The sequence below is a fragment of the Rhineura floridana genome, chromosome 2 (assembly GCF_030035675.1).
Source record: "Rhineura floridana isolate rRhiFlo1 chromosome 2, rRhiFlo1.hap2, whole genome shotgun sequence".
NCBI classification, from domain to species: domain Eukaryota; kingdom Metazoa; phylum Chordata; class Lepidosauria; order Squamata; family Rhineuridae; genus Rhineura; species Rhineura floridana.
Genome location: NC_084481.1, coordinates 209,637,834 through 209,658,025, shown reverse-complemented (window position 1 = coordinate 209,658,025; position 20,192 = coordinate 209,637,834). Strand labels below are relative to the sequence as shown.

The following is a 20,192-nucleotide window of genomic DNA, read 5'->3' as shown; positions in this document are numbered from 1 at the left end:
GATTTTGGATTGGAACTGACATTGAAGAAGGAGGCTGAATAAGGAACTGGCTCCCTTTTGTTCATTTTGGTTCAACAATGCCCCATCTGTTGGAGTGATTAACAGAGTGGTGACATGAGACTGGAACTCCATCCCAGGAGAAATCTGACTGGTCTGCACAATATAAATATTTAAGTGGTGGTTGACTACATTTTTATTTATCTGGGTTTTAGGATCATGAAGAAAATTCGCTTTTCATGGGGGTGGTGCTATGGATGTTGTTGCTGCTGATCTCTTTTAAGAATGGCTTATGGGTCTGTGATTCTATTATGGTTTTATTACTGTACTGCTTTGTTTTGTTAATTATGTTGTTAATACCCTGTCCTCCTGACTGGAGGAAGGGTGGCTTATAAATACTGCAAATGAAAGGATAAATATACAAATAAGTTGTATAAAATGTAAATCCAGTTGGGTGTAGTGCAGGCTTTAGCTGCTAAGGACTTGAAAAGGCTTAAGGATCCAGTAGCATTGAATGCTTTGACTGTACCTTGGGGCATTCTGTTATTTGGAAGAGGTATGGCATTATATTATTACGTATAAAATCTAACTAGGAAGTGTCCTTTTTTTCCCTTTTTTTTTTTAACCAAGCTAATGACTGAACTATCATCTACCGGGCATGGTGCCCAAGTATTGCCCAGTTTCCACAGAAAGGTGTTTATTACCTTGATAGATACTTGCACATGCAGTATGAACTGTACTCATGGAACATTTGGTGAGGCAGGTGCTTAAATAGCAGATGAATTGAAATGAATATTGGAGAAGGGATTGTAAAGGTGTTGTCTGGTATCATCAGGAGAAACCTCTCTTGGCCAACTCCTGATAGCGCTCTGTCCTGATAGCTGACAGAGAAAACAAGATAAAATTCCAGAACTTCCTCCTCTTAGATTTCTTTCTCCTCTATGTAAATAATGCATTGGGCCTTGGTGAAGGTGTAAATTGCTTTCTTGCCCAGTTTTCCAGTAGTCCTTGGGGACCTATGCCATGAAGCACAGCAGAGACCCCCACCCAACAGTACTTCATTGTGATTCAAGGACTTTCTGTGTGGATTGGCGCTGCAACACTAAACACAGCAAAATCCCAATTCCCTGACCTCCCTCCAACACTGTTGACCATTACTGAGTCAGAACAAGTAAATGTTTTCATTTCAGCACCCATAATCTTAGGGGTAAATGTGACTCTTCAAGTTGTAAGATGCCAGGGGTCTTAAACCAGAGACTCTGGGTTGTATTCAGCATTAACACTAATGCATTCATTCAGCGACAGAATTATCTGCCTCTCTCCTCCTGTGCACCCCCTAACTCTGTTCTAGGGCTTCCCTCAACCTTCCAGAGCAAATTTGTGGATGATATAGAGTATGCATGGGGGGGAGGAGAGACGGGGAAACACTGGTGCACACAAAGTTAGTTAATACTTCCCTCCGAAATCAGGACTTAAGTCACTGTACCCTCTGTGCAAGATGGTAGCCTGCTGGAAGAGACAGACATATTGACTCATACTATCCAATTCCTTTCAGAAAGGCAGCATTTCCTAACCTGGTGCCCTCTAGATGTTTTGGACTATAATGCCCATAAATCCTGACCATTGGCCATGCTTACTGAGGATGATGGGATTTGTAGTCCAAAACCATCTGGAGGGCATCAGGTCGGAGAAGGCTGGAGCAAGAGCTGGACCACCCAGTGTCAGGATTAGAGGACAAGTTTTGCCTTTAAAACAGTGACTTAGTTTGGGTGTAACATACCTTGGCTTAATAAATCAAGATCTGCATCAACTTTATGGATTGGAATCAGTATCTGAAATCAACTTCAGACAATGGTTTCATATTCTTGTTCATTCTGTTCCCAGTAACCATAGTTTCCCAGTTTGGATAAGTCTTTAATCACAGTGCTCTGAGAAGGGAAAGAAAGGAGTGGAATCCACAGGCACAAGCCTCATGCATATTTTGCTTAAAATGTCATGTCCCCCTGAAGGAGCAGGTTTGTAGCCTGAGGATACTCCTCAATGCCAGAATGCCATTCAGAGCACAAGTGGTGAAGGGTGACTACGCCGAGCTATGGCTAGTTCACCAGCTATGGCCATTCTTGGACTGTCTGGCCTCAGTGATCCATGCTTGAATAACCTCCCCTGTAGATTATTGCAGTGTGCTCTACGTGGGGCTGACCTTGAAAATGGCCTGGAAGCTGCTGGTGGTATAGAGTGCAGCAGCTTAGCTTTTGAGCTGAGCTGACAGAGGACAATTCATCACTCCAGTTTGGGATATAAATTAACTAAAAATAAATAAATATTGGAACTGGGACTATATACTGTAACCCAGTTCGGTACTTTACTTTTCCCTACAATAATGAATAGCATCCTGTCACTATATGGGAGAAACCAGCTATGGCTGGTTGACCATTGCTGGACTGAGATACTGGCCTCAGTGACCCATGCTTGAATAACCTTCTGAATAGATTATTGCAATATGCTCGGCATGGATGCAATGGGCACCATAAGGATTGGAGTTTCCTGCCTTGGATTATTCTATTCCTCCTCACTCCCCAGCTGAAAATGAAGCATGATCCTTTTGTTTTTCTTTTTGCAGAGCCCCATCCTCAGTTCTGTCTCTTAATTAGTGATGTCAGAGAATTCTGACAGAAATGGAAACAGGAGTGGAAATTGCCTATGTTCGTTTATTCCTCCCATGTCCAGAACGGAAATCAGTTCTGCAAATATGATCAGCATTTGCTGCTGTTGTTGCTTTCAGTCTGCAAACGATACCCCTTTTGAAGTGTATTTCCTTTGCACTGAAATGAATGGGGTGGAATAATGTAATGACAACCTAATTTATGTAAATAATTACATGCAATTTAGTAAGATGAATAATGTGGGTTTTGGTGGAAGACAAACCACAGCAGAATGGAAACAGTGCTGCATGTAACAAATATAGGGCAGAAGGGGAAACAATGCCATCTTGCATCCCTACTCTTAATCATGCTGGAGCATGATAGAAATGCAAGGAAGTTATTTTTATATATGATAGATAAATGTTTAAATAGTCCTAATGATCACTATTTATTGCCCAGATAAATATCATTGCAATAAAATATGTTTAAATACTTTTGTTGAAAGTTCTGGTGCTAGCTTAGTCATCTTTCTCTGCATGTCAAGAAATTAAGCATTCAGGTCATATGGCTGATCCATGCTGCAGTTAACAGTCATCATAACTGTGTCATAAACGAATAGCAATCTAATGTAATTGGCCAAGCTTGCCTCAGGACCTCTGCTTGTCATAGGCTGGTGACAGTTTCTTTATAAACTTGCCAGAAAACTGCCATAAGCCACAAGTGCTGCCAACCTGACTACATTAGACCCTTGCTGTCTTTGCATATTATTGCAAAGTTACAGCCAGTTTGCAGCAATTTAGCAGCCAAAGTTAGACTTTTCATGAGGGTGGAACAGCTACAGGACCTACTCCTTAAACAGAAATGTGAATTCGGCAAACTGAAGAATTGATCCTATCAACAATGAACCCTGAATGCTGGTAAAGGCGAGTCTGCAGAAAATGAAAATGTGTCATATGGGCAGAGTAACAAGGCTGTAAGTTATTAGAAGGGTATTGATAGCAATTATACATTTTCCTTTTACCCCTTTCTATATAATTTGTACTCCAGTTCAAATATTTACCCAGCCCTTATGTGGGGGAAGAGTATGGATCTTCCCCTCCAACATGCAGATGAATCAAAGTATGGGTGTGTCCAGACTGTCAGTATTTTGCGGGAGGGATTCAAGCACATATTGGAAAATGTAGCTTTGCTCACTAAGGTGGATTAAAATGCTCTTGTTGCCGTAGTGCAACTAATCTACTTTAAAAAAAGAAACAGACTTTTTGTGGAATGAACAAATGATTAATGGGAAGCTGTTTAAAACACCTGGCAAGCAAATCAGGATGAATGTTCATTGTCGTATGACCTCCCCGCAAACAAATTGGACGGAATGGTCTATAAAGACTGGATATAATCTAGCCTCTGTGCCGATCAGTTGTGAAATCTCTTAGAAGCAAATTAAAAGAAACAAAACACTGAAGCAGCTCCCACCAGGTTTTACAGGAAAAAGGGGCAGGCTTTAAGTAACCTCATGTGCCCCGGTTTTCAGAAGAGAGAAGCTAAAATGATGAAACTGAGGTTATCATACTTTGGACACATAATGAGAAGACATGCTTCACTAGAAAAAACAAGAATGCTAGGAAAAACAGAGGGGAGTAGAAAAAGAGGAAGGCCAAACAAGAGATGGATTGATTCCATAAAGGAAGCCACAGCCATGAACTTACAAGATCTGAACAGGGTGGTTCACGACAGATGCTAGTGGAGGTCGCTGATTCATAGGGTTGCCATAAGTCGTAATTGACTTGAAGGCACATAACAACAATATCCAGAGATTGTAAGACATCTTCGGCATGTGAAAAGAGGTGACAGTATCCATAGCAGATGAAGATGTTCACTTCAGTGGTGCAGTTAATTAATTTTAGAGCTACTCTAGACCTAATATTTAGTGGTGGGTGGGTGGGCTACCTGCCCTTTGGACAAAATGTAGTGGTAGCTGGTGCCCGTGGGACTAGTGGGTGGAAGACAGGGCGCCGAACAATAGGCAGAGCGAGAGCCAATGAGAGGCAGAGCCAACTTTTTCTAGCTTTGTTCCTTCCTGCTGAGTTCTACAAAGGCAACACTTGACACTAAGGAGGGGAACCTGAAAGGCAGGGCCACCCTCTGGGCTGGTTGCAAATATGAAGGTAGGCAGGTTTGGGAGGATGAGGTTGGGGGCTGGTGTCCCATGTGCTGAGATGGACCAGCCTCCATGATGAAATGGTCTTGGGTGAGGCTTGTTAAACTGCTAAGTGTATTACTTTAAATTCCAAATGTGGTAAGTCAACCCTGTTACGAAGGAACCTTGAACTTCCTCATGAGCAGAGCTCACTAGAAATTCAAATTCCCCAAAAGAGAGCAGCAGGATCTTTTGCTGGAGTTACCCGCACGTCACCCCCAGAACATGTATAATTTTACTCTTAACTCAATAACACATACACTGCAAGTAAAATAAAGAGTGGTTTTATTAAGAGAAGGAACAAAGAAAAATATTGCAGTTTACAATTGCAGTTAACAATGAGTAGTTTTCTAACTATTATTCATTCATTCATTCAGCAACACTAGATAGACTAAAGCAAGAGACTAGCCCTATAAACACTTTCTCATTAAGCTCACCCACACAGAAAGAAAGAAGAAAAGGAAAGAAAAAGGCCCAGATAGTTGCATATACCTTTCCTGGAGAGTTGCTGCAAGCCTAAAACTGAGAGAGAGAGACTTTCGTATCTAGCCCAATGAGCAAAAGCTCCACCCTTTGTAACCAGCGCCAGATCTGAAAGTTCTCACCCAAATCCATAGCTCTGAAATTGTCCCAAAGATGCTAGCATACGTTGATAAGAAAAGCAGTTGTTGCAGCCCCCCAGAAGATGAACTGAACTCCCCTTCTCACTCCTCATGTTTTATACCTTTTCCTAACTAAACTGACCCCAAAGTAAACCCAAAGTAAACCCAAAGTAAATGTGATCAGGAAGGTGGGAACCCACTCATTTCCTGATAAGTTCCCGGATGATAGGTGTGATCTTTGTTTCTTTGTTTGACAGGAGTTTATCCTGTCTTCTCCAAAGGCTTAGAAATGCACAACACCTCCTAGTTTGAAAGGAGCTATTCTGTTTCCTCGTGATGGCCTAGATTATCATAAACATTTCCTTTGTTTGAAAGGAGCACCTATTTTTACTGGGTGACAAATCCCAAATTTCCATGAGTCAGGAAGTCTATACCTTCAGGCATTGCAAGATATGTACTCAGAGGTCACAGAGGGGCTGTTTCCCAGGAATCTTTGCTGTTGCAGGCCTTTTCAAACTCTGGTTCACTGAGATGAATCAAAGATTAAAAATTCCCAATATTTGACACCTCATAACAACCCTGCTATGTTTGGGGTCCTTTTGATTATTCTGCTAAGTGTGGCATTGGACTTCTGGCTCATGGTCTTACCTTGATAGCATCGCTGTCAGAAATTGCACTTAGAGTGGCTACTTATACCTTGCCCAAAAATAGGAATTCATTGCCAAAAACAAGAGGGCATGGATTTGCACAGGATCTGCATCTGTTGATATATACGGATAAATGAAAATTGATAAATAATTACTATAATGCGAATAGAAATACAGTACGTTGCAGCATTGTGGGGAAGACTGTGCCCAGTGTACCTGCTGAATGTGAGGTTCGGGTGCTAGCTGTTGATGGGCAACGTCAAGGCCCCTGCTGCTCTCCCTTCTTGGGGTTCTTTCTCTTTAAATCCAACTTGGATCAGACACCCCTTCAAACAGCGGATGCCTTCCAATGGAGATCTGTTTCTCTGCATGTTCTCAGGACATACGACCACCCTAACGGCACCATCCTGGCCAAAAGTAGCCTAGGGATCACTTATGAGACACTTTTGAACCATGAGGGTGCCTCATGCAAAGCAAGAGTCCCCTCTGAAGCCCCCTGCAGTGCTGTGGAGTACTTTGGGGGACATTCTTATTTTACTCATCTCGTCCTCTCTTCCGTTATAGACTATTAATGATCTAAATTATGCCATATTATTCAAAAGGCAGTTTCACAAGTATTATTTATTTATTTATTTATTTAATTACATTTCTAGACCGCCCTATAGCAGAAAGCTCTCAGGGCGGTGTACTGCAAAGGATACCATTTCCTCTGGATGTATGAATGAAATTTATCAATATAAGGATAGAGTGGAAGAGAGCCAATGAAAAAGCAAATATATACTAGTCAATGTAAGTTGATTTGTAATTTTGATTTACAGATGCAGGGAACTGAAGTCTGATAGAAGCACTGGTTTTGAAAATAGCCTAAAGTTGTATAGTAAACTTACCTGAGTAAACCAGATAGTTTAGTGTAGCCTATCCCAACCAGGTTGCTCCAGAGTTTTTGGACTACAACTCCCATCATCCCTGACCATTGGCCATGCTGGCTGGGGCTGATTGGAGTTGTGGTCCAAAATGTCCGGAGGGCACCAGATTAGGGAAGTCTGATTTAGTATTTAAATCAGTTTAAGATATAATTATATGAAAATGTCTGCATTCTTCAGGTGGCTTAAGAAGTAAGCATAGATAAATGTTTGCCAGACAGGTTCATCCAGTTATGTTCAGCATTTATTCTTCTTTGTTTACTCCTCAGTTTCAATTCCAAGAAGACAATGATTCTTCATAAATGATTTGGATGCTTCATAAAGGGGGACTCATTCTTCCATGTCTGCAAGAGATAAATCGGATAACTGTTTAAGAAATTTTATGATTATTAAAAATGGTATAACCATAAGATGCTCCAGTCACTTACTGATCTTCTCAATGAGGAGATAAACAAATTATTTAATTATTTATTAAAGTATCTACAGTCACATTTTTTATAGAAATACATCAAGGCAGCTTATAACATACAAAGACATGATAAAATTTAAAAACCAATAAATGCTTTATTTAAAACCATAATCGAAGCAACCATAATAAAAACTGCATTGGTTAGAGAGAAGTTTGTGTTACAAAGGGCTGTCTAAAAATTTCAGGTTTTGATGAGACATCTGAAAGAAAGAAGGGGGGTTCCTGTTGAATCTCTATTGGTAGGGAGTTCCATTGGGCAGGGCCTGTCACACTGAAAGCTCGATCCCTGGTGGAGGCCAACTGAACCTCAGAGTGTGGGGAACCACCAGAAGTGTCCCATCAGAACATTTCAGTGATTGAGCTGGAACATAAGGATTCGGGTGGTCCTTAAGATACTTTGGAGTTGTTTAGCGGCTTGTGAATTAACACAAGTATTTTGAACCTGGCTTGATAGCAAATTGGCAACCAGTGCAGCTCTTTCAGCAGTGGGGTAACATGTTGCCAGCAGTCTGCACCTGTAAGCAGGAAATATGGGTATGATATGCCCCAAACCTGATAGGCTAACCTCTGAGGCCTTGTGTGCCTAATTAGGGGCCCATGGACTGGAAGTTCCCCACAAATGGTCTAAGGGAAAAGAGAGATGGGGGAATCTGAAAATTGGGTTCAGGTTGAATCTTAGACATATTGCTGCCTGAGGGAATGAACGAGACATTGCCCTCCCCAAATTTCACATACAGAAGCTAATTGGCCTGGCTGTTGAATCTTACATCAGTCCTGGTGATGGAACCATGACACCTGAGGATAGCAGGCAAGCTTCTTTAGTAATTTGGCGTTGTATCCAACAAAGTCATTACACTTGCAGACAGGCTTCTGTTTGTGCAGCGGAACTTCCCCTGCAAATTTTCTGTGGCTTCCCTCCCTCTCTTGCCCCTGTGTGTTCCTCCTCCCCAATCTGCTGTGAAGGATTGGGGGAACCCTCAGAATAGATTAGGAAGGTGTGAAGGAAAGAGAGGGAGGGGAATCTCTGTTGCCCAAGTGGAATTTGTTCTGTGAATGCAATGATGGCATTGGGTACAATCTTTTATTACTGGAAGATTTATACCATGCCTTTTCTGACTACATGTCTTCAGAAGGCCACATACAAAACCAGGCAAATAAAACAGAATCAACAAAATCTACAGTTCCACCCTTTAAAATGAGCAGTAAAAGCATCAGTAAGAAACAGCAGTTAATACAAACTTGATAAAAAACAGATTGAACTAAAAACGTCTTGAGAGTCCTGTTAGTGTTTTTGTTTGCCATTCTGAGCTCCTTCTGGGAGGAAGGACGGGATATAAATATAATAAATAAATAAATAAATAAATGTCATGAGTGAAGAAGCAATAAGCATTTTATGGGGGTTCATAGTCCATAAATACAGGTATGCTACTAAAAAGGTTATGTACCTGGAGAGTTCTGCCCTCTAGAAAAGGGAAATGGTGAGAGCCCAAGAATGACTGGCAGGCTATTGCCACTGCCCCACCTCCAAATGTTTTGCTACATGATAAAGCCATCGCACTCTGCTTAACAGCAGGGCTGGCTCTGACTGGTGGAAGAACAGGTTGGGAGATGTAGTGGCTGCATCCTGACTTGTTGATGATACCTTATAGTGGTCTGAGGCACCATTTTGGGGTGAGGACTGGAAATCAAATTCACAGGGTGACAGAGAGAGAGCAAAATGTAGCCAACTTTAAGCTGCCTCAGAATGGGTTAACAATCAATCTCTCTTCCCAGGGAATTCTGGGAATTGCAGCTCTGTGAGGGCAATAGGGATCTCCGAACAACTTTCAGCACCCTTAACAAACTACAGTTCCCACGATTTTGGGAGGGGAGGATACATGACTCTTTAAAGCGGTATGATTTTGCTTTAAATATATAGTTCAGAAAGAGCCTGAGTCAGTATAATAGTTTCCTATGCTTGGGTAGAGGCACACTTACTGTTCCGCTGGTTTCGGTGTGTCTTCACCTCTCTTTTCTCAAAATGGGGGCACACAACGCTAGTCAAACACCACCCCTTTTTGTTGTAAAACCTGGTGGGATCAGATCCTGTGCATTTAAAACAAAATCAATTTCAAATAGATTTTGCAACTGATGGGCAGATCAGTCCATTGCCCATTGAGATGTGGCCAACAGAAACTCTTTGCTGTAGGCAACTAGCATGCTCACCACCCTCCTGTGACATGCAAATTAGTATTTGCTTTTAGAATAGAAGAGGTATCTGGGAGCTTAAACATGTCATGATTAGCTGGCACCCACAACTGTTGTTTGCTTTATGGTTGTTTTATAGGTATTACAGTGATGCCTATACCAACACCTCCCCATCCACCCTTTCCAATTCCTACTATTGATACTAAAAGTTGTTAGACCAGTTATGGAACATGACACCATTTGAGCTCTGAGTAAAACAAGCCAAGTTCATGGAACAGAGATCCATTTGGAATCATATAACTCTATGGAATTGTATAAAACTAACTGTGCACTCCAATATTGCTGTGAGGTCCTGTGTTGGGGCGAGTGCTGTTAAGTGACTCAATGTATTTGTTATCTTAGCCATGATATCAGCTTTAATACCTTTAGCCAGGGAATAGTGACCTTTTTGCAGCTTTACCTGGAGATGCTGAGGACTGAACCCAGGACCTTTGGCATACAAAGCAGACACTCTGCCCCTGAGCTATGGCAAGCCACATTAATTTCAGTGAGTCTTCCATCTCAGAAAACATGCACACTCAGAATTTGCTGCATGTGTCTTTATTGCACTTGACCATATATTAAGCACACAGACAAAATGGGAAACTGCATTATTAAATATTTATGTCAATTACTAGTGGCCATTATTTATTTAACAGTGCTCAGGAAAATCTGTTTTAGGGGTCATTTCTCTATGGGATATCCTCCTCCACATTTGTTTAAAGATGGCTATTGCATCATGAGAATGCTCTTTCTCCCCCTCATAATTAGAAGAGACCCTGATATATTACCCACCCACACAGAGCTTTTTCCTTCTCTTTCTGATGCAGAACAATCACTTTGCTGGCCAGCTGGTTTGTATGTGTTTCTGCCAGCAAAAATAAAACAGGCCATTTTGAGGATCTTTACTCTCATCTTGTTTCCACCTGAAGCTGAAGGTGGATTTTAAAGTAGGGGAAGGAATTTGGAGCCTTGGTAGAAAGGTGAGGTGAAGTCAGTCACTGGGGTCTGATAATGTAAAGGCACTAAATAATATAAGCAGTTTATTGCACCGGAAGGCCCATGGATTGCCATGTTTCTCTGAACAGGGGCAGAGAGGCATAGATCGTTATGGTGTGGAACTGCCCCCAGCCACCCCTGACATGACAAAGACAGAGGAGAAATAACACATGCAGAGGATGAGCAGAGTGGGAACTCACTAGACTAGAGCATAGTGTGGCCACTTTATACACTCCCAAAAAGAAAAAGAAATGTGTGGCCAGAAGAAAGCACCCTGATTTACATAAAACTTGTACATGCTAATTTATATGTATAGGTGCAAATTTGTAAACAATTCCTACAATTTAAATAGAAACAGTGCATGTTGCCATAAGGGAGATGCCTGCAGCCAGGTGTCTCCTGGCCAGGTGCAACAGCTGGTGGGCAACTTCAAGGCCATTACTGCTCTTCCTTCTTAGGCTCCTTTATCATTAAACCAGACTTTATATATAAAAACAGCCTTATAGCACAGTGGGGAGGAGAGCCTGGCTGGGAGTCCAGAGTCTGTGAGTTCAAATCCCCACTGGTGTCTCCTGGGTGTGAAGGGCCAGCTAAAGATCACCCCCACAGTGAGTGGCTAAGGGGTTACGTGCCCTGCCACCTGTGCAGCCGTGGGCAAGCTGCATAGTCCCAAGGAGCCCAGTTGCCCCCCAGCTGGCAGTTGCGGACAAGGAAGGGGCTGGCTTGTGCAGCTGTGGCAAGCTGAGCAGGCCCTAGCCAGCTGAGAAGAACTAGCCTCAGAGGGACGCAATGGTAAACCCCCTCTGAATACCACTTACCATGAAATCCCTATTCATAGGGTCATCATAAGTCGGGATCAACTTGAAGGCAGTCCATTTCCATATTATATACCAAAAGGGATATACATCTTGCTCTGGCTACTCCTTCCCCTGATGACCTAGAGAAGAGAACCAAACCTGTAAACTTTGGGTCAGATCCAGAGTTCTAAACGGGTGGAGGGGAGTGTGTCACTTGCTCTCAGTGATGTTATGGATACCTATTGATTATGACATTACTTTCACATCATTTCATGTTGCGCTCCAAATAGCAGTGATGGTGTTACTAAGGAGAATTTTGCAAATTGGCAAAATACTGAGCTTTTGGATGCTGGGGAATAAACACAATCTCCTTGTTATCTGGAGTAAAGGCATCTGGATTGAAATTAGAGTTGTGCGTTCCTTGAGCTAACAAAACCATCCTCTGGAAAGGCCGATGTTTAGAAGCCCCCAAAACAGCAGTGCCTCCTAAATTAGGGCCATTTGATTCTCATTCCCGCCCTAAAGAATCTTGGCTTTTTCTGAAATAACTAGCTCCCACTGAACATTAAATACAAATCTGGTTAAGGATGTGCCCTTATGTTAGACAGCAAAGGTATCTGTTTGACTAGCCCCTATTGAGAAACGTTTAACGGGAAAGCGGCTCTGGAAGCTATCCCATGCGTGCCAAAAATGAGATGGTTGGAGTAGCAAACAAGACAAAATCCTAGAGGAAAATATTTTTTTTCTCTCCTGTTGCAGCTTGTTAGAGGCAGGACCGGAAGAAGCCCTCTTGAAATTAACCAGTTTGCCCAAATATCTCTTCCGGGCACTTTTTTAAAATGCTTTGTTTATGTTCGCCTGAGTCTGGGATGCCCCCAAAACCTTCAGGTTGGAGGATTATAAATACTTTTGCTCCTCCCCCCCCTCAATCTTTTTCTTTTTCTCCTCCCCCTTTTCCTGCTCGGGTGATGTCGATCTCCTCCTCTCTGCGTCGCTTTCCTTTTCTCCGACACGCACGTACACGGTTTGCAACCCCCAAGCAGGAAAACAGCGCCGCACTTTATTTGTTGATTTTTGAAACGGGGCGCGCGGGTGGGTTTGCCGCTGTGGTTGCTACCGGCAGAGGGGACAATCATGCTAATCAGAATGTCCGCTTGGCTTTCCCAGTTTTCGACCCCCCCCCCGCACATCCTCCCTCCCTCCCCAACTGAAAATTGATTAATCAGATGATGATTTATTTTTCATCCGCCTGCCCGGAGAAATAGGCGAGACTGAGACTGGCCGGGGGGAGGGGGGAGGGGGGAGGGGGGAGGGGGGGAGCGGCGTGGAATGGGTGACCGGTGTGAGCATTACGCATCCTGTTTCCAGTAAACATTAACCAGGTGTTGTTTGTGTGCGCGCGCGTATCTGTGCGTGCCTCGTCTTTCCCCGTTGCTACTCCCACCCAAACCTGCCGCTGCGTCGCCTCCATGGGAAACAAGAGAATATGCGACTTAGAAGCCTCAGGCTTCACCTCCGTCCTTTAAAACATGATCCCACCGGGGAGGGGGTGAGTGTGGGGCTTTCCTTCCCATCCCAGCCAGAAGAGGCTCCAGAGCCCTTCCCACGCAGCCCGCTCGCCCGCCCGCCTTACCTTGTGCAACCCTCTCCTCCCGGTGTACTGCCCTTTTCCTGTGCGTCAATGTAAGGTCTGGGGGCTTTCGGACCCTCCTTCCCAATGCCACTCCTGTATCCTCGGTGGGTCTGAGCAGCCCTGCAACTCTTCTCTGTCTTCCTGCGCCCTCCCATCCCTTCCCTGCCGATTGCTCTCTCCTCCTCATTTTGCGCTCTCGCTTGCTGTTGCCGTCTCCATCAGAGTCTGTTTTCGGAGGGGGGGACACGCACAGGAGGGAGAGTTCCCCGCTTTTGCAGCCGCGGTGATTCTGTCCTCATCTCTGCCTTGTTCCTTCATGGCTGGGAGCGAATGGGACTGGTTTCAGCGGGAGGAGCTGATCGGACAGATTAGCGACATCAGAGTCCAAAATCTTCAAGGTAAAAAAAAGTTTATACATATGTGTATATATTGACCCCCTTCTCTGTTTCCGAGTTCGTGCGCGCGCGTGTGTCTGTACCCGAGGAGCGCGTTCCCCTCCGGGTTTGGCTTCCAGATGGATTCGATTTGGGGACTTTAAACTCCGGTTCTCCCACCCCCCCTTAATTCCGTCTGTGCATTTGAGCACTGTTTCCTTTTCACTTGCTACTTTGATCTGCTGTGCTTGGGGGGAAAAGGGGGGAGGAAGCATGTGGCATTTTCTATGTGTAAACTTAAGGATAAAATAGCTGCCGTTGGAGCATAAAGAGGAATTTGGGGGGGGGAGGGTGCATGAGTGGTTAGGGGATTTGTGGAAGCCAAATGTGTAATTTTAGATGACTTGATTTTTTAATTTTTTTTAAAAAAAATAGCATTCTGTGTTTGTATATTTTTTGCTTGGGAGTCTTATGACTTGTGTATGGAAGGAGAAGGTAGAATATTATGAATGTTAGTTTGGGTCTTCAGCTTCAGAAAAAGCACCTTAAAGCTGTAGGTGAAATTCTACTGAATTAAATAAATAAATAAATAAGATGTAATGTGAAGATAGACCATGATTCACTGATGAACCACTGGCCAATTTCTGGTGGCTGACCTAATGCCTGCTGGGATTCTTGCAAAGCATGCTGGGCTTGATGGGCCTTGGTCTGAGCAAGCAATGCACTTCTTTACCAGGACTGCATACTCAGGAGCACCTTACACTGCTTGGGTGTGCCTTAAGCTCCCTATACTCCACAGTTACTAAGTTTAAGGCTGCAATCCAATATACACTTACTGGGAGTTAGTCCCATTGAACCCAATGGTGCTTCTGAGTAGACATGTATTGGATTGCTCCTAAGTGTATGTAACTGAAATATATGTATAATGCTACTGCTGCCTTCATCTCTTCTCTCCCTCCACCGCTTTTTCTGTGGTTTGCTCTGTCAGATTTTAGATGGTAATCTCCTTGGGGCAGGGACCATTGCAAAATGCCAGGCAAATGCTATAATAGATTCTGAATGTGTACTCTTGCTTTGTACATTTATAGACCATGATATTCTTGCACGCATAAACTGTGTAAGTCTGAAGTTTAGACTACAGTACTCCTGATGCATGAATTTCATAAGGCTGGCTGCTATGATTTCATAGATCTTCTTGATAGGCACTCTTGTCTCATCTTTCTTCCCCTCCCCCTTCTAAATTATATCACTAATATCCATATTTTCAGGGGAATAAGTAAATAAATGTGCCAGGCCCGTAATTTAGGACAGGGTTAGCAAGGGCAAGGGACGTTTCCTGAGAAGTTGTAACAGGCTGGCTCCTACAGTCAGTTCTTGCTTGCTCCACATCATGTGGCTGAAGAAATAATTGCACATGTTTCTCAAAGGACAAGTAGAAAAGTCCCTTAAGAGTGTAGTTACTAACAGAAGGCCTACTGAAGCACTGACAGCAGGGCTGGGCAATTCCCCCCCCCCAATTGGGGCCTATTTCTTTGGGGGTAATTTCTTCCTATTGGGGCTTATTTCTTTGGGGTTGGGTGTCAAGGTACCTCTTTTCTCCCTCTTCTTACCTGCCCAGCAGGCTTCCAGGGAAGGGACAGATTGTTCTTGCCAGACATCTAAACTGCAGAGTGTTTTTGAAATTAAGCGAGGGCTATATGAAACTAGGCCCTGGTCTGAAGATTGCCAACCCCCTGATCTCAATAGAGCCAACATGGTAAGAAGATCTGTATGTGCTGATATGTAGGAGTGGTTTGCAGGTGAATTCACATGTTGTTATGCATGGGATAGCTGCAGTAACTGCTCAGAACCCCAATAATGTGACATTATTGTGATGGTTTTTCAAGCACACTTTTTGTCAATGAATAAATTTCAGAAATGGTATCCTTTGGGATGTGAAAAGCTTAAAGTTTTCTTCTGAGCATGTATGTGTGAATACAGCTGGGGAGAGCTCGAGATTGCTGAAGCCATCTTTACAACTATGGGCACGTAAATGGTGTGTGTGTATGTTCATGCCCACCCTGATTTCTGGACTATCCTTATTCCTTTCAGTTTAAAATAAAAGGGTGTTTTCTCAGAGCTACTTTAGATGGAACATATTAACTAACACTTATGATGGTCTTAGACTTTATGAAAGCCACTGGTGATTCCTCTGCACAATTTCTATGATTATCATAGGGCTGTTTTTTTTTGGAGGGGGGGGGAACTGTAGAGAGTCTTTTGTTCATCATTCCACATGTGTAGTTGAAAGCTTGTTCATTCACAGTTGGGAATTCGGAGGTTTCTGGGTTAAGGTTATTCTGCAATAGCATTTCTGCTAAGGATTGGACCCAGAGTCGATGCTCATATTGGAAGAGGAAGGCTCTTCCAGTATGGGTTTCTCAGTTGCTCTTGTAATTGAGCATGTATTTCTCAATTGTTTGTAAATGCTTTTCTGTGAACCCAACTACCAGATCTGTGCCATGTAGGGTTTTGTTAGAATCCCTTCAAGGTTGTGGTCTGAAGCACACTTACCTGAAGCACGTTTTGACATGCGTAGCATTGCATGTCAAGATATTCGTGGGCTTTCACCACGCATGAAGTGATGTTTCTCTGTGGTACAGCACATGCTTTCAATATGGAAGGTCCCAAGTTCAAACCCCAGCAACTCTGGATAGGACTGGGAAAGATTCCTGTCTGAAACCTGGAGAGCTGACTGCCAGCCAATGCAGAACTGAGCTAGATGGACTAATAGTCTGCTTTGTTATAAAGCAGATCCTGTGTTCACATTTACAGAGGCGAAAGGCTGTCTGTCTTCCTCTTAAGGCTAGTAGGAACCAGTAGGATCTGGTTGCTAACAGAAGACACTTACATATGACGGTCATGGATGCATGGAGGCAGGCTATTTGACCTGCTGTGATATAGTTACAGCACACGATGACGCCTGACTGCTGTCCATGAAAACTCTGTTCTACCTACATAAGATAGTAATCCCTGAACAAGTAAAATTAGGGCATTTCTACCAGACACTTTCTTAACTATCTTGGTCATTCACGGGTCATTCAAGGGTTTGCAACAATCTTGGTGAATATTGTGAGGGTAAAAGAAGTAAGTTGAGAGCCTTTGATCTTTCCAGGGTTGGTGGACTCCTCCAGTTCACTCTGAAAATTACGTTTGACATCTGATTTGAACGTTATCTTCATATATAACCAACCCAGGATAATGGAAGTGTGTAAATGGACCCAGACTGTATCTTCTAGTTGGTCTGAGGAAGCTATCTTTGCTTCATCTATTGTCTCTGATCACTGGCCATGCTGGTTAGGGGTGATGTGAGCAATAGTCCAAAACATCTGGAAGGCACCAGGTTGGGGAAGGCTGCCTTCGAAGGTGAGAATTACATGTAAATGCTTCAAGATCCTTCTGTGTGTTCATGTTGACAAATGCGGTTTATTAGGCACATAATTTTTTTTGAAGATTTAAACCCTATCTTGCAATAAATTATTAAGGCAGCTTACAAGAAACAGATAAAACTTTCTCTCTCCCTCTTACACACACACAGATATACCCACCCCTATTCCCCTCACAAAGCTACAATTTCATGCTGCATTATTCAGAAGTTCCATTGAGTTCATTGGACTCATGGAAGCCTGCATAGAATTGCATCCTTAAAAGCTAACTTGTTGAGTATGGCCATGTGGGAGTTAACTTTTTAATCGAATAAGCATCTTTTTAAGAGGGGGTGGCAGCACTCATTTAGAAGTGTTGGAATGTTTGGGCGTAATATCTCAAACTAATTATGATGCTAATAGGTTACAGCAGAAATGGAACCTGTGGCTCTCCAGAAGTTGTTGGATTCCAACTCCCATCAGCCCCAGCTAGCATGGCCAATGGGGCTTGTAGTCTACCAACATCTGGAGAGCCACAGGTTCTGCACCCTTGGGTTAGAACTTGATTCTGACAATGCTGGCCTAAAGGGGAGTCCAGTGATAGGCTTATGGTGTTGGTTTTCATTAGACCCAGCCACAAAGGTATGTAATATGCTAGCAGACAAATTTCATCAGGAAAATCAGCTTGGCTTACAGCAGTGTATCTGAATATGTCAGAATTTGGCTGGTGTTGAAAACAGGTAGCCTTGTAATAGAACCGCTGTGGAGCAAACTAAGGAAGAAATAATATATGGATTGTTCTATCAAGAATGTCTACAGATTGGCTAATGCAAAAGCAAAACTGTATTGATTTTCATTAGTGTTCGTTCAGTTCTGATAAAATACTTCCATCAAAGTTATGTTTGCTCATCTTCAGTAAGTCTGAGTTGGCAGGGACAGTAAAAGAAGAGCTGTGGTGTGCAAGGATGGAAAAACAATTTATTTAATATACCCCATCCCAGTTTTTCTAGTCATCAGCTGATGTTAATCTGAAGTATAGCTGTACCTCGTATTAAAATAATACGTTTTGGATTACATGCCATTGTCATTTGGAGTGGGGAGCAAATGTTAATACAGTGGGAAAGCAGGCAGAGAAAATTGCTGCAATTGGTAGGAAGTTATGTGCTTTCTAACAACTTCAGCCATTTTACAGAGGAATATAGGTAGACTAGTTTTATACTAATACAAACCCTAAACACACTTAACTATGAAGCAGGTTCTGTTGAACTCAGTGGGACTCATTTAGAATCTCATTCCACATGAACAAGTGCCTTTAAACGGCAGTCTTATGTACACTTAACTGTAAGCCCTATTAAATAAAGTGGGACTTATTTCTGAAAATATGCATAGGATTGCAATGTTGGTATAGTAATGAGCCATCCTCTTTTTATAGTGTTTGTTGAAAAGTTCAGTACATTTTTATAGGTACGTGGCATAAGTATGTATGTGCATCAGAATATATAATCAATATGTGCTAGGAAAATTGTAATGTACCTGTGGCCTGAACCTTACAAGTGCATCATAGTTATTTTCAAGGTTTCCTAAGAACTACTTCTATATTTCTTTTAAAATGAACTCTTTTAAAAATAGGTATAGGTTGATATCCAATTAAGTCATGCTTGGAATCGACCCACTGAAATCAATGGACTTAAGTTTAAACAATTGATTTCAATGGGTCTGCTTTGAGTATGGCTAATGTTGGCCATTGCCCATCAGCATTTATATTCATAATAAGTACATGCATAGTGTTCTTCACTTGTAAAATAAAATATATGAAAGAAGGGCCTGTAGTGTTAAAACAAATATTAAACTTTTGTGATTATTATAGAGAGACATGCCTAGTGCTCATGTTGTGGACTTTCTGGTGTCAAATAAAGATCTTTTTATTCTCCCAGGCCCTTCAGAAAAGTGTTTTAGTACCCTTTTATATCTTTTGCACCACTGTTTTTCTGCTGTAGGTTTTATACTGTGCTGTTTTACTCTGTTTTAGATTTCAAGTATGTGCATATTATGGTTTTCATAATTTGTACTGTAAGCTGCACAAATGTACTTGGTAATAGGGATGGGATCTATTGGCCAGTGCCGGTTTGAAATCATTCAGACGACAAAGCAGGCTGGTGTCGATTCAAGTTCATTCTTTGGCTGCTAGCTGCTGCTTTTACTGATCTGTTTTTCCTCACAAAATTATTGATATTGATATTTTGAAAGGAAATGCCAGTAAAATTATTGTCGTTAATATCAATATTTTAGAGGTGGATTTTTTTAAACAAAGTTTTTGAAAATAGTTGGGGAAAATCACTACTTAAAAATCTGATCTGCAGCAAAAGAGAATTAATGGAAAAGTCAGTACCAAATCCAAATTGGGAGTGGTCTGTAAGCTACATTCAGGTGCTCCATGATGTGTTCGTGGATTTGCAGTAGAAATGGCACATCCATGGTACTGAATTTTCATATTGATATTCAATTGTATTTTATTGCTTTTATTTATGTATTTGATTGTATTACAGTGAATTTTGTGGAACTCAAATTGTAATATGATAAAATACAATATATAAGAATTAAAAAGCAATAAAACTACAATTTAAAATCATATAGCATCTAGCACAGTGCATTACAGTTGCTACAATAGGCAGAAAAATCATTAAGTGGTCTGCGAAGACCTTCAGCAATTTTCAAATGGTCCATGGGGGAAAAGAATTGGGGAACCACTGGTCTATAGCATATTCTGTTACCTAGGGCATAACTATAACATTATTGTAATGTAAGCATTAACACTGTTTCCAAATTTGTAAAAATCAAGCATCGTTAATGTGGCATCACCAGCATTTTAAATAAAAGTTTTTAGATAAAAAAAATTTCAGGTATATAATACCATTGCAGTATAACTTTTTATAAAGTTTCTTTAATCATGTTGTTGGTTGAAATTGATGGATCTGCCATTCCACAGTGTAGACTGAGAACATACTTGTTAACTTCCATACTGCCCAACTACCAGCTCTTGGGGGGGGGAGGTTCACATACCGAAAATACAATCAGAAAATATTAAAAACAGTATAAGCCAACTACATACAGCTACACACAACTACACAGAATACTCATACAGATTTCGCTGGGCATGTGCATTCACCACCCATGAGATTAAGCTTTGCTCACCACTCTTAAATGTCATTTTTCAAAGTTTTGTGGTGGAATGCAAACCATTTAATCTCCCTGTGCATGGTAGTCGCAGCAGCACTTGACCAGCTA

The 20,192-nt window shown here is 42.0% G+C and overlaps 1 protein-coding gene across 3 annotated transcripts in view; it reads left to right on the top strand.

Moving 5' to 3' along the window:
• The window catches only part of CLMN (calmin), a 133,181-nt gene that overhangs the window by 8,998 nt on the left and 103,991 nt on the right, over positions 1 to 20,192 (top strand). The window contains exon 1 of one of the 3 annotated variants that reach the window (XM_061612062.1): positions 12,351 to 12,384. The exons of 1 other annotated variant lie outside the window; for it this stretch is intronic. In XM_061612062.1, coding sequence (XP_061468046.1) covers positions 12,366 to 12,384 — 19 coding nt within the window. In that variant the 5' untranslated portion in view covers positions 12,351 to 12,365. Of the gene's footprint in view, positions 1 to 12,350; positions 12,385 to 12,852; positions 13,528 to 20,192 lie in introns of those variants that run through there. One more of the 3 variants, XM_061612061.1, reaches the window with a different exon arrangement.